The sequence below is a fragment of the Vespula vulgaris genome, chromosome 9, assembly GCF_905475345.1.
Source record: "Vespula vulgaris chromosome 9, iyVesVulg1.1, whole genome shotgun sequence".
Lineage (NCBI taxonomy): Eukaryota > Metazoa > Arthropoda > Insecta > Hymenoptera > Vespidae > Vespula > Vespula vulgaris.
This window is the reverse complement of record NC_066594.1, coordinates 1,449,254-1,464,099: the sequence shown is the minus strand read 5'-3', so window position 1 is coordinate 1,464,099 and position 14,846 is coordinate 1,449,254. Positions and strand designations below refer to the sequence as shown.

General features: G+C 29.9%; 1 protein-coding gene across 16 annotated transcripts in view; it reads right to left on the bottom strand.

Moving 5' to 3' along the window:
• Nucleotides 1–166: 166 nt before the first annotated feature.
• The window catches only part of LOC127066286 (CLIP-associating protein 1-A), a 39,220-nt gene continuing 24,540 nt past the window's right edge, over nucleotides 167–14,846 (bottom strand). For 2 of the 16 annotated variants that reach the window (XM_050999808.1, XM_050999809.1), the window contains exons 3-26: nucleotides 14,575–14,789; nucleotides 14,414–14,445; nucleotides 14,241–14,325; nucleotides 13,530–13,607; nucleotides 12,919–13,076; nucleotides 12,604–12,840; nucleotides 12,113–12,366; nucleotides 11,866–12,050; nucleotides 11,576–11,701; nucleotides 11,233–11,343; nucleotides 11,007–11,036; nucleotides 10,796–10,891; nucleotides 10,498–10,678; nucleotides 10,083–10,320; nucleotides 9,101–9,166; nucleotides 8,259–8,590; nucleotides 7,845–8,148; nucleotides 7,585–7,745; nucleotides 7,352–7,505; nucleotides 7,024–7,156; nucleotides 6,771–6,930; nucleotides 6,394–6,625; nucleotides 6,116–6,328; nucleotides 167–5,672 (exon numbers count right to left, since the gene is read on the bottom strand). In XM_050999808.1, coding sequence (XP_050855765.1) covers nucleotides 5,469–5,672; nucleotides 6,116–6,328; nucleotides 6,394–6,625; nucleotides 6,771–6,930; nucleotides 7,024–7,156; nucleotides 7,352–7,505; nucleotides 7,585–7,745; nucleotides 7,845–8,148; nucleotides 8,259–8,590; nucleotides 9,101–9,166; nucleotides 10,083–10,320; nucleotides 10,498–10,678; nucleotides 10,796–10,891; nucleotides 11,007–11,036; nucleotides 11,233–11,343; nucleotides 11,576–11,701; nucleotides 11,866–12,050; nucleotides 12,113–12,366; nucleotides 12,604–12,840; nucleotides 12,919–13,076; nucleotides 13,530–13,607; nucleotides 14,241–14,325; nucleotides 14,414–14,445; nucleotides 14,575–14,789 — 3,985 coding nt within the window. In that variant the 3' untranslated portion in view covers nucleotides 167–5,468. The remainder of the gene's footprint in view (nucleotides 5,673–6,115; nucleotides 6,329–6,393; nucleotides 6,626–6,770; nucleotides 6,931–7,023; nucleotides 7,157–7,351; nucleotides 7,506–7,584; nucleotides 7,746–7,844; nucleotides 8,149–8,258; nucleotides 8,591–9,100; nucleotides 9,167–10,082; nucleotides 10,321–10,497; nucleotides 10,679–10,795; nucleotides 10,892–11,006; nucleotides 11,037–11,232; nucleotides 11,344–11,575; nucleotides 11,702–11,865; nucleotides 12,051–12,112; nucleotides 12,367–12,603; nucleotides 12,841–12,918; nucleotides 13,077–13,529; nucleotides 13,608–14,240; nucleotides 14,326–14,413; nucleotides 14,446–14,574; nucleotides 14,790–14,846) is intronic. The other 14 variants (XM_050999793.1, XM_050999807.1, XM_050999797.1 and 11 more) reach the window with 13 other exon arrangements.

The window sequence follows — 14,846 nt, the reverse complement described above, 5'->3', positions numbered from 1 at the left end:
ACTTACGAGAAATAATAATAGAATATTCATATGAGAGCGTTCGTGGTGTACAGTGTTGTAACATACATAAACATAAATTTGTTATATACTTGTTCGTCGACGCAAATATTTTCAACTAATAAACTTGCCAATTGCAAATTTTCTTATAAAAAGCTTTGCTCCTTAATTTTCTTTTCTTTTTTTTTTTTTTTTTTTTTTTTTTCCCTCCGTATAATTAAACTATTTAGATCTCAGATTCGCGATCGTATTTTTGCTCAACTTATTTCTAAAAGCGAAACGTAAATAATTGGTAATTCCGTAATAGAAAATGTCGAATGTTCATATTCGAATTTTTCTTTCACAAAATTGCAAATTATTTTCGAAAGTTACATTCATCTCTCGATGAGTCGAACTTTCGCACAACGTATAATGTATGTATAACGCATTATCGATTAACGACTTATACTTTTACTTTTCTTTTCGTTTGTTTCTTTTTTGTTTACTTTTTTTTCTTCTTCTTCTTCTTCTTCTTCTCCTCTCTTTCTCCCTTACATTTTACAATAACGAAAAAACAAACAAACTTCGATCATCGATTTAACAGCCGATCGCGCACAATATCGTTTTGAACAATCTATCGATCGATCGTATTGATTTATCTCTCATTGCTTTCTTATGCCAATAAAAAGTATGTATGCATGTATTTATGTATGTATGTATCTTCCGAGATTGAACATATCTAATATATATAGAATAGTGTCGTATAGAAAGGAATACCAATTGTCGTCGATAAATATTTTTCAAGCAACAAACAGCACGTAGTAGCTTTACGAATACAATAATCTAGCATTGTAACGGACTGATTCGTGTTATAGAAGCGTGTAAATATTAACATTCATTTATTACAATACAAATAAGTTATTTTTTTTTCTTTTCTTTTTCTTTTTTTTTTTTTTGTCGGGTAAGAGTAAGAATAATGTAATGTAAGCATTAGAATTATTAGAACAGAATCGATAGCCACATCACCATTTGGAATTAACGTACATCCGTTATTCTCACGTTAATCCTTATTAAAAACCTCCAGCAAAATCGCACTTAAATAGTTATTATATAATCGTTAGATAGGTTTACCCTTTCATTTTCAACATTTATTATAGCTTTGTGATTCGCGCATTGGCTTTGCCCATTTCATTATGCCTGATTAAATTAATATAATTAACAAATTCGAAACATAACATTTAAAAACGCTCGTGATTCGTTAATTTGTTAATTTCGTAAAATTATTACGATTGTTCCCTATAAATAGAAAGAAAAAAAAAATTCAAGTTACATATTTCGAACGAATAGAATAATCATGTCCAGCTTGTCTCTTTTTTTTTCCTTTTTTTTTTTTTTTTTTTTTTTTTTTTTAAAGAAATAATCGATTTACAAACACAAACGATTTACTAAATGTCTTGTAAATGATATTCAAGAAAAAAAGAACAAGAAAAAGAAAAGGAAAAAAATCAATTGTAATAAAAATGTACAAGTGTACATTTTTTAGTTATTCCTTTGCATAAAATTATCACGTTCATATTTGTATCATCAATTATGAATAATTACAGAACACGCACCCTGTGTATATAGTTAAAAAAAAAAGAAAGAAAGAAAGAAAAAAAATAGAAAAGGAAAGAAAAGAACGAAAGAATGTTTTTCGAAATTCTCTCGATTCTTTGTTTCTTCCTTTTCTTTTTTTTTCTTCTTTGTTTTTCGTTTCTCTTGAAAATTAGAATAACATTAAAAGCAAACTCAGGGCTGCTTGCCAAGAAAAACATAAATTCACGGTCGGCACGACCAAACGCTGGAGGCAGTGACGATGTATTCTCCTAATTATTCTCACTTAAATACTAGATAATATGTAGGTTGTACATTATTTTAATACTATATGTATACATATATACACAACCGATACCGACCGTATGTACCGTCGTCTCGTCCATTTAAAAGTAATTTTTTCCTTTTTTTTTTTTTTTTTAATTCGGACGATGAATGAATAAATGAATGATTGCACGAATGAATGAATGAATGAATTAATTAATTAATTAATTAAAGTATAAAGACTACGGATATCAAAGATGTGAGAGGAAAAAATAAGTCGAGAAACTTAAATCTCTTAGAACATGAACTTCTAAAAACGACAATTTCTATTATTACCGATCTCTACACGTATAAATTTTCGAGATCCTTATTGCAATATTATTTGAAAGAACGGTATAATGCTTTGCCTTTTCGTCTGATATTAAAAAAAAAAAAAGAACAAAAATAAAGATAAATGAAAAAAAAAGTGAAGGCACGATACGAAACCTACACTAAATTTGCTCCAGCAATGAACATTAATATTATTGCATATAAAAAGAATAAAAAAGAAAGCAGAAAATAAATAATAATAATAATAATAATAATAATAATAATAATAATAATAATAATAAAATTTTTTCGATCTATGACATATTATGATGTACCGTATGATTCTGAATGATTTTATTTCCAGGATTAAAAGAATTAATTTATGTATGTATGTATGTATGTATGTATGTATGTATGCATGTATGTATGTATATACTTGACTTATCGCTATCGCAAATTAGCCGCGAAATCATAAATAAAACAGAAACCATAAAAAAAAAACGAGCGATGTAAAAAAGACAACTATCATCAACGAAGCGCTTCCTTTATGTTATATTTCTAAAAGCAGAAACTAACGAATATTAAAAAATAAAATGCTATTCGTACGAATAAAACGTTATACACGTCTTTCGTTTATCTAATACTCGTCGATTATTTTCATAATCTTTTTCACCTGGATATGTTTGGCACGATTTGGCTCTGCTAATTGCCTCTTTTGCTGAATATACGTGTTAACACCATAATTTATTAGAAATTCATTAGTCGAAAAAAAATATTTCTAGACGCTTGTATCATTATTATTATTATTATTACATAAAAAGAGACACGTTCCCCGTCTCCATTCGTATTATTTCTTTTCAGATCTTTTTTTCTCACACTTTTTAATCCTACATCATTCTTACATATGAAGAAGCAAAGGCAATAATGCTTTCTTATATAAATAAAGAGAAAATCTTCAAAAAGAGTTAAATAAAAGAAAGTAAATTAAAGTAAAAATAAAAAATTGACGAGGGTAGAAGAAAGAAACGAGACAAAAAAAAAAAAGAAAAAGAAAAATATTTCTAACAATAACATCTCGACGATTCCCGACGGTACTCCGCCATGTCTTTGCTAACGATAATTAATAAGAAAAGGACAATGATCGACTTATGTCACATGACGCACGCATTTGTATAAATGCATACGCATAATATCTATGTATGTCTCTCTGTGTCTGTGTACGCCTGTCTCTAACACTACTGTGTCATTATGCACGCCGCGTATATAATTTTATTTTTATATAATAAAACAAGAAAAAAAAAAGAAAGAAAGAAAGAAAAACAACAATGGCACGATATTTTACTAAACTCGTTAATGTTAGCTTTGATTTAGCGTTCATTCAAGTATTGGCAACGCGATGGACTTTTAATAATAATAATAATTATTATTATAATTATAATTATAATAATAATAATAATCGTAATAGTAATAATAATAGTAATAAAAATAATAATAATAATAATAATAATTAACATTACTCTAGAGCACATTGGATTATCGAAAAACCTCTATAGTCTTATTCTCAGTTTTTTTTTTGTTTTCCGTTATTGTTACACGTAATTCGTTCATTCACTTTCACTTTCACTCACTCTCTCTCTCTCTCTCTCATTCTTTCCCTTCAACAAAATATTTCACATGTTATTATACGTATCATCATTTCTGTTACTCAAAAACATCGTTTGTGTTCTCTTGCATCATTGTGCGTCCTTGGAAATCTGACTAGCACATTGATTTCAGACGAATAAACTATTTACTTTCCCTTCGACATAAATAATGCCGTATTGTTGTGTTGTGTGAGGTGCAAACATTATTATCACTTTAGATATTTATTTACGATCCTCAAGCCTATTAAAATCTATTTGCTCTCTCTCTCTCTCTCTTCTCTCTCTCTCTCTCTCTTACTCTCTCTCTCTCTCTCTCTCACACACATACACACGCACATTCTTTTTTCTTGGTATTTGCATTACCTTTATGCGTTTTCTAGAAAGGAAGTCGAGTAATCTAAATATCTCCCTCTTGACAGTCATGTCACACTCCAGACCCTGTTATCGCGATCTTTTGTGTATAATTTATTTCCGGTTCTATATAACGACCAAATTAAACAACGTAGTGTAGGATTTTTTAATATCAGTCTCTTATATAATCAATATATGTTTATATACAACTAAACATGACCTGCATTTAGGTTTATGGAAGATTCGGATAAAAGACAGATATGCAATACCGCTGTTTAATGGAGAAAATAAGATGATATCTATATTCACATTTACGCATTTGAAAAAAAAAAAAAAAAGAAAAAAGAAATAATATTAATAATAATAATAATAATAATAATAACAATAATAATAATAGTAATAATAATTGTAATAATAATAGTAGTAATAATAATAATAATAATAATAATAATAATAATAATAATAATAAACACAAAGATCACTTAAAACTAAATGATTTTACACAGAGACGATACTAACTAATCGTAGTGTCTCCCAAAAACGAGAAGTATACAAACCGTGAGTTTCTCTTTTCGGAAATTCTCCGTACAACGTAATGCATACAGATTTTACTATATAGATCTCTGTAACATACGACAAAATTTACGGAATAATCTGTATTACAATAACGACAGTCCTACAAAAATTATTTTATACACGCTTAAAACGATATATACCATCGAAATCAGTTTACCACTTTCCAGATTTCAAAAAAGTAAATATCGTGCTTTCTTTTTCTTTTCCCTTTTTTTTTTTTTTTTAAATAAATACAGAAACAAGAAAAAAAATAAAAAAAAAAGAAGATAAGGTCATACTGTTTGCCCACTTAATTTTTATCGCGTAGGTTCATTCCTACCTCAAAAGACCCGACATACATATAATATGCATATATATTCGCGATTAAATTCGCTACGCTTCTTGTAATAATCTTATTATTCCAATTGAAATGTAAAGACGTCGTATATCTTATTTGTAAAAAGAAAAATACGAATTATTAACGGTTTGCCTGATGATGTTCGATCGAATTAACGTATATCGGTGCGTATGAAGAAAACTTATTCTTTTTTCTCTTTTTTTTTTCATTTTCGAAATTATATATAGTAATTAATCGCCTTCGCGTGTAACATCACTGTCAGGAGGCACAACGTACTCGTACCGACGACGATTCTTCTTTCTCAACGTTTACGGACTCGATTTGCTGAGAAAGCTAACCAACATTCGTTCGTGTCTTGCACTTAGACGCGCGAATCTTCTTAGTATTGCGATTCTTAATGTCGCAGAATTAGTTGTTAGTTAATTCTTGCTGTTGCTACGTGGACTTGCCGGTTGACTGTTCGTTTGCTGTGCACGTTGTATGTAAATATACAAAAGCTTTAATTTACTTGCATATAGAGAACTCAAATGAGGTTTTAAAACTTCTTCGCCAACTGCTGCATGTATTGCTACCATACAAAAAACTGCACTTTTACGAACCGTACTTTCGACGTCGTCATATGCCTGAAATATTTATAATATAATATTATATCGAAAATATCAAACGTACACCTGTGGTTCTCTCTTTTTACACGATTCGCAATTACATAGTTTTCTTAACACGGTTTACTTAGTTTTACAAAGTTGCAAAAACGTATAGTGATTAGCTTGTAAAAAAAAAAAAAAAAAGAAAAAAAAATCGTATACGTATTTTTTTGAAAGAAAACAGATTTCTTTTTTTAAATTGCTCTTTTTTGCATTGCTTCCAGTCAGTTTAATGCTCTTAAGCTTTATACTTTTTTATTTTATATAAATGAATTTTCATATTTTCTTATCTTTTCTTTTTCTTTCTTTCTTTTTTTTTTTTTTTTGTATGATACGCATCTTACGTGTAAAAAAAGGAAAAAATAAAATAAAATAAAAAAGATGTATATTAACGTAAAACTCTTCAATGAAAATTTATATACCTTAATAAGTCCTGGCATAATTTTCGATAAATGAGGCTCTATAGCTTCGCGTCCCCAGTGTTCGACTATTTTGTGAAGCATTTTAATCGCACCCATATTTAAGGGATATGGTTCGGTTGTTATTATAGTTGATACAACGAGAATAATTTGTTCCGGTCTAAGAACCGTGGCAATTGTCGCGGCACACTTCTCCGCTGTCCGAAGAACCTGTGCCTTTTTTTCTTATTATAAATTACACAAACATACATATTTAATAATTATTACGAACGAACAAATACCTCTGACATCCTTACCGGCGCTCTAACGCTCTCTCCGCTGGAACTACCATCGGCTTTCTGATCATCAAACTTATGGGCAGTGATTACTTTCAATACCAACAATTCAGGAAAAACAGAAAAACTTTCCAAAAGTTCTGGACATTTGAGCATATCGATTAACGTCTGAAGTACTTCTATTTGTAACTGTTGACTATCGCTATTTACCCTATCTAATAATGTCTTGAGAAGTTTTCTAAAATAAAAAGAGCCGAGAATAAGGGAAGAAATCGTTAATACTAAAGGATATGTCAATTATATATATATACACATAAAAAAAAAGAAAAAGAAAAAGAAAAATAATAATGATATAAAAATAAATAATATGAAAGAAGTTATACTTGAAATTTTGTTTGACATATGTGGCGTCTCCTTCTCTAACGTATAACTGAAACTCCTGCAAAGCTGCTACCTTTTCTGAAGTTTGCGTCAATTTAGATTGTAACGTTTTAATCATATTATCTAATACTTCTGGTCTCTTGGTTGAGTCGGGGGATGATCCTGAAATAATAATTTAAGATATATTAGCTGGTTAAATTAATTCTCACGTTTATTAAAGTGTGTATGTGTATATCTTAAGTTTTCTTTTTTTACCATGAGTTTTATAACCATTATTTTCTTGAGGTAATATAAGATCTCCGGCAATTGTATCACTAGAACCATTTACTGTTATATTCGTGACCGATCGTCCTCTTTGCGTTGGTGATGATACAGAAGAAGATCTTCCCTGATAATGATAATGATAATAATAATAACAATAGCAACGATACATAACAATATTTATAAAAACGTCATATTAAATTTATATTGATATTTTTATATTATATTTATATTTTTACCTGTCATATTAAACAGGTGAAAATATTTTTATTAAACAAAAAAATAACTTTCGACTTTATAAAAACAATAACTATATCTTTACCGAATTAGACAACGTTAGACCTTCTATCCTTTCTTCTAAATCAGCCATATTACTAATACCACTATCTTTGCTAGTTGTAGCTCTTTCTAAACGCTCAAATCCATAATTTTGAATCTCTGCCGTTGTACGTCGTAATGATCTGTAAGAAGAGGTTCTAGATTAAAATGTTTGAAATATATGAATGAAATATGTTTATTTTTAATGTAATTATTTAAAATCCATTAGTATCTTACTTATAAACTTCTTCCAAATTTTCATCAGCCGTATCAACGTCATTCTTCTTATTACGTGCAGGAGAGTGTTGTGCTCTTGGTGGTGGTGTACCAGGAGAAGCTGGATTACTCGAACCCGATGATCTTCTTAAATGATTTTGGACTAGAGGTAATGCAGCTTCCTGCAGAAAAACAAAACGAAACAAAACAAATAACGTCAATAAAGTATTGAATTTATATTCGTTTAAATGAAAAATGAGGAACAACGTGTAACAACTTACTTGATAATATTTAGGTAATTCCGCTAATATCATTGTCACTTGTGGGGGATTTAAATTGTAAAGCGCTATAAATGCCTCCTGTGCATGCCTTCTAACATCTTGACTTTTTACATCGCTCGTCCAATCAAGCAATCTAGCTAATGCTGTTCCAGCAGAATTGTTTAAGGCAGAGGGTTCCGCAGTCTCTGCTATTTGTGTGATAAAAGTAAGGGTCGCAACTTTTACACGAGAATTTGGTGTTTGTGTTGGGTCGGTTAAATATCTCATCACAGCTGGTAATAATTGTTCACCGGGAAAGGATTCTCTGTGTTTAAAAAATAAAAATATTATAATGGAATTATGATAATAGCAATGAAATTGATCCAGTATGATATAAGGTAAAGATTGTTCGAGATAAAAAAAAAAATGGTTTACCTTACAACATCTAACGTTCGATGAATTTTAGCTTGGATAGATCCTAATAAATCTGTACCCAATTTGTTTAAAAGTCTCGCACATAAAACGTATAGCCAATCGCTAAGATCTTCATTATGAGTCGTAATAAGTTCATTTAAAGTATCCAGAAATAAGCTGAATACTTTAGTATGCGAATCCATGAACATTTTGGTAAATATATCCGTAACTTTGCGCAATTCGGTAGCGGTCAATGTATTTCCATTTGCAAGAAAGTGTTGTAAACCGACTAAACCTTCCTTCCTGTCACCCCAATGCTTGTGAGCACAATTTTCAATTATTTCTTTAATATCCTAAAAAACGTAAATCGTTTATAGTAAATACGGAATTTGATTTTATTATTATTACTATTATCATTATTATTATATCACATGTACTTGTACAAAATACACTTTCTTGTGTAAAATATTATCGTCTGTTATCTACAAATTTATGAATTAGAGAATAACATCATATATATATATATATCCGGTTTCTATAATTTATTGACTGATTGAAGATAATGATTTAATATGTAAATGAATGATACGGAAGAAAATGTAAAAATTAATAAAAAAACTAAAAAGAATAAATTGATCTTGATAATCGATCGTAATGTAAATTTATATTTGTGATATTTAAATATATTTATGATTAACATATATACTTGTCAAGTAAATGATGTAGAAATGCACAATGCATGAAACGCTTCTAATGTCACTGATGATTAATATTGATAGAAATGTTATAAAAAAAAGAAAAAATCAGGGAAAAAGGCAAGTTGTAGGGGAAAAAATTTCTAGAAAAAACTAAATTTCACAAACCTTTGGGATAGACTGATCCCAGATATCACGGTACAGTCTTTGCTGGGAGCCACTCCATGAGAACGACTAATGGGTAGATGGACGATGGACAGATACGAAGTATACAATGGCACATTGCGTTAGTCCAAACCAAACAAACACGCCGCAACAAAAAGGAAAATGAAAAATCAGACATGCGTTAGCTACATTTACGCAGAATGCCCAACTCTGCGTTAAAAAGTTTCCCTTTTTTCATTTATCACATTATTCTCCTCTTGATTCGACACGTTTTATCAAAATTATTTATAATATGTTAATAGACAATGACATAAAAAATACGTTCTCTTTTTTATACAAAATAACGACGTTTTAAAAATGTATCTATTGAGAGACTAATAGAATCAGAATATGCCAAAGACTACTAATACTAGAATATTAAAATTTCGTAAACACAACCATAGATACGTAAATAAAAATTATAATATAATGTGTTAGCATGACGAATACTTATATGATAATGATTTAAGCTATATACACTATGTGTGTGTGTGTATATATATAATATAATAAAAACTGCATTGTAAGCGTTTTACAGCAGTAATATGAAATATTATTCGAGAAATGATCAATAAAATATTAAAATTAGTATTATTGAACTTTTACAAATGTCAAATACATTTATTAATTATAGCATATTCATTATCTGTAATACTTTAATATTTACATGACAAATACTTATCCATGGTGTTGCATTTTAATAAATAATTAAAAAATGCGAACTTAAATAAAGAGCAAGCATACTTAAAACATGTATCATGCATTAAGCATTAAGTGCTTCCACTACTACAAGTTTTTATAAGGAAAAGCTAAGGTCTAACAATGAATATGCTTTGTCGAATGTTATATTACTGATTTGTTTCTTTTTTTTTTTTTGTTTTGTTTGAACTTTGAATTATTTTGTAATGGGAAACATAAGACTGATTTTCAAACTTCAAGAACTCACATCACTAGGTCGCCTGAAACTGTCCATGCTGCGTTCTGAGCATATACTGCTAGTTTCGCTGTCGTCGCTGTGTTCGCCTTTGACTCTTGTAGCTCTATTGTAACAACTGTCAATGCTATCAAAGGTAAGCGCATCTGCTAAAGCAGATTCAGCTTCACGAGATTGCTGTAACATCTTCTGTGCCATAACTGGTCTAGATTGAGGTCTATCTGTTGGTGACATATGTAAACTCCTTCCTCTAATTAATTATAATTACATATCATTATTATCACATGGATTTAATTTATTATTACATATCTTTCTTAGCACTCACAGATAATTGATTTAGTATTATTAAAAAAAAAGAAAAAAAAAAAAGAAAAAAGAGAGAGAGAAGAAAATTATCATCATATTATAAAGGAAAAAACACACATACCGCATTTTACATCCAAAACTTCTGTCCATTCCAAATCTCTGTGGACTGGGTTCACGACTATTCCCAGTACTTCGAATACCATGTCCAGATAATTTCCTTGGTCTTGCTATTAATGATTCTCCTTCGCGATTATACGTTGTATAACTTAATCTCGATGACGGTGAACCCGATCTGCTACTGGCTATTATTAAAAGTAATATAACGTTTATAAAAATCCTTGTTAAATCGTACGTAGATTTGTATGTACATATATGCATACGATTATAGATTGAAATCTGTATCATTTTCAAACACTTACGTTGCGATTGTGAAACTCCTGCCACTCTTGTTCTTGTCCTAGCTGTCCGTTCAGGACTGGCAACTGCAGCGGTATCAGGTGATTTACTGTGTCTTGCTATACGAAAAAAAGTATTAACATTAGCAAAAATAAATTAACATCTATGCATCAAAGCAAATACCTACAAAAATAATATGCAAAGGTTACACTAAAGGGCAAAAAATAATAATACCTTGTTTACCCTGATGACTATGATCATTATCTTCAGGCAGCATATTAATAATAATTCAATAAAAAAGGAATACATACATACATATATACATACATAGATAGATACATACATACATACATACATAACTAACTAATTAACAAATTAACTAACGAATTAACTAACTACTTTTTCATTTATCTTTCATATATCTTTTAAAAGAATCAAAAATAAAAATTTAGTTACTTACGAAGTGTAGCTTTGTATCTACTCATATTTGCATATGTCATCCTTGCTTTGGCTCTTTGTGCAGCTTGTAAATCTATCGCACTAGTAGATCTAACACCTGGCGTGACTCGATCTGGAAAAACATAAACTACGTAATTTTTAGCGTCTTAGAAGGAATTGCAACATTGAATTACATTCAATTAACATATATATATATATATATACATATTTCACGTGGGCCCAAGCTCAAAGTGTCTGTAAATTATCTATGATACTAACGATCATTAAACAATACAATTCTATTTTACATTGAAAAACGTAGAAAAACTGCAGGAAACATAAAATAATTACAATGATGCAATTACAATGATTATCTGTGGGTCTTTGTAGAATTGGGATGCCAGACTGACGATATGAACGAGGTAACGACGGAGTACGTCTGAGCGGACCGTGAGGTGGGCCTGGTGCCTGATGCAAGTTTTCCGTACTACCTTCGTATATTTAATGCAAAGAAGAGACATAAAGCAGCATGAAAAAAAGAGAGCAATATGGGTTTTATTTCAGTCATTGGAAGACCACCGATAATTATTTTTCTTTTTTTTTTTTTTAATCTTCTGTAAATATTTTCCTATTATGAACAAATGGATATATCTACCTGTGGCACTCAACGCAGGTCTTGATGCTCTTGGACTAACGCTCGTTGATCGCGTTACTACATTTAGACTATTGATACTTCCACTGTTACTGAGAGACATCAGTGAACGCTTATAGGTTGCATCAAGACTGTTGAGTAATACCTCTGCTTGTTCCGGAAAGTGATCTTTGAAGGCCCAATATGATCTAAACATATATAACTAAGAATTATAATCTGTTTGAGAGAAATAATATTAATTTGTACTTACTTGCGGGCGAATGCTCTTGCCTCAGAATCAGAATCAGCGATTCCTTTTTTAATAGCATCTTGCAATACCGTTACATGTTTTTGCAACATTTGAGTAGACCACGTTTGTAAAATTGAGTTTAGATATTCACACGAAGCACGACGAATGTCTTTACTTTTGCTATTTAGCGAAGATGTAATAATCGGGACGAATCTGCTGCAATGTGTGTTTTGAAGGATAAATCTAACAGCTACGGCCCCCGCTGTTGCCACGACCTAATGATGTAACAAGTATAATAATAATATACATGGTTAGTTTAGATTATTCTCTTTCATGTTAAAAATTATCAATCAAATAAATTAACAGGATTGAATGTAATATTTGAGAAGTAACATTTACAAATGTGTTAATTTATTTGTTAATCAGTTTTTATACATTTTCAAATCATATATTATCTAACCGTACGTTTACTAATCATATATTATTCACAAATACAGTATCACCATCATTACCTTGGCACTATTCTGTATGAGGTTCATTAGAGTCAAAAGAACTGCTTCTCCGAAACTGGCAAACTTGGTCTTTAAATGCTGACTCAGAAATGCCAAAGTAATGCAAGCTTCTCGTACAACCTGTGACCTAAGATCTGTACATGCTACTTCAAACGGTCGTTGTATACTTTTCAAACAATCCAGAAAATTCTCATAGTTCATACCACCAGCAAGAACTATTGCTCTAAGTTTTTTCATCTGTAAACACAATTCATATAAAACATATATTATAACATCATAAAATTGTGCACTTGCATAAGTTTTGCCAACACATACGCTTTCTGTTCTTTGTTTCCAGTCTTTCTTATCATCTCCAACTGTATCTCTTATAATTTTCATTTGTTCTTCCAAATCCTTTGCAGAGAACAAATTAACGGGTGATACCTCCTCAAACGATGTTAAAAATGTTTCTTCGTCAACAGCACCAGCTTGACCTAAGTATTTTATAAAGTTCAAATAAAAATAAATTTTTCTTTTGAAATGAATTATAAAATTTGTCAATAGCAGATTGTATTAATTTTTTAAATTTAAAATAGAGCTACAGATAAAATTGCTTTACCAAAACTGTAATGTATTTAAACTCAAAAATAAAACGATAAAATTATGATATAGTTGTAAAAAAGCATCTTACTGTAACACTTATGTATTTACATGTAAGTGTGGCACGATCACACAACACATAGACAGAAACATAAAAACAAAATGCACATAATCATATGACCAACTTTTTTAATCCAAGTAAGCTTTTGTATAGAATAATTTTTTATTTAGTTATTTCATTAATATTCTATCAATATCTACTACTCTAGCAGTCATATAGTTATATGTTAAATAGAAGACAGTAATGTAATACTAGAGTAGTAATTGCCAATAAAAATTGTAGATACCTGATGTTGATCTTAGTGACACAGACCTACTGACGGTTGCTGCTCGTGGGACCGTTGCATGTATGTTACCAGGCGTAGCTGTCATGCAAGCAAATTGTTAGCAATCTTATTAACAAAACATCAATACTTTATTGATGCTTTGATAACAAACTTTCAAAAATAATATCATTATTAGGTTGCAATGCAATAATGAATAAGCATAAAGATTATTTCAGTGCACAGATGTGTAGGAAATGCATGAATTTGTGCTACTTGTATGATATTAACAGACAAATTACAACACATGTATGAAGTAATTGAAATTTATCAGGATAAATGTGTGAAAATTATGTTTGGTAAAGAAATTGATCAAAGCCAGTAAAAAAAAAAAAAAGATGAAAGGTACATGACACATGTCTAAAAATAATTATCAATAAATGTCGATATGTATCGTTACTAAACATTATGATATGTGTAAAAAAAAAAATTCATCATAAAACATTCGCATAAAAACAGAACGTTGAATATGCTTAACAAACTTTAAATGTGTAAAATATACAAAATGCATTCTAAATAAAAAAACAATGCAAGCTTCAAAACAATCTGTGAAAAAAAAAAACAAATTCCTTTCTTTTAATGCACCTGTTCTGTTACACCAACATAATCCATTTATGGTAATTAATATATGCAAATATCGCAGATTAATGAATATATTCAAAACCTTGTATATACCTAGCGCAGAACTTGGTGCCTTTGCTGGACCAAATTGGCCTCTTTTGAGAGGTACATTAGTTCTTTTCAAAGGTGCTGACTTAATCTACAACATGGAAACATATAGATTTGGAAAAGATCTTTCTCGATCTTACGAATGAAGTTGAAATTCAAATATGTATATTACTACTTACTGCTCTATCAGGTTCATCTGTGTCTTTACCAACTGTAACAAAAAAGTAAAAAAAAATATATATTATAATTTGAAAGAAATGAAAGAGCTAGAAAGTATCTAATTTTATGATACATTTTTGTAACAGTTATCAAGAAACAGCACAGATAAAAATTAATGTACCTAATTCAGGATATAACCATGGTGGTTTGTGTATATCGCAATGACATCCTCTAGCTCTTGCACCAGGATGTTTCACTATATTATCCCATTGAAGAATCCACCTACTACTAGCATCCCATATCTTTTTATCGATACTAGGATACTTCTTTAATCCACGATGTGGACAACGATGTCCACTCGGAACCAATATCTCATTACCATTCATTTCGTACGAACTTAAAAGGACATATTTCAAATGAATCAATTTTTTCTTTTTTTACTTTCTAACTTAT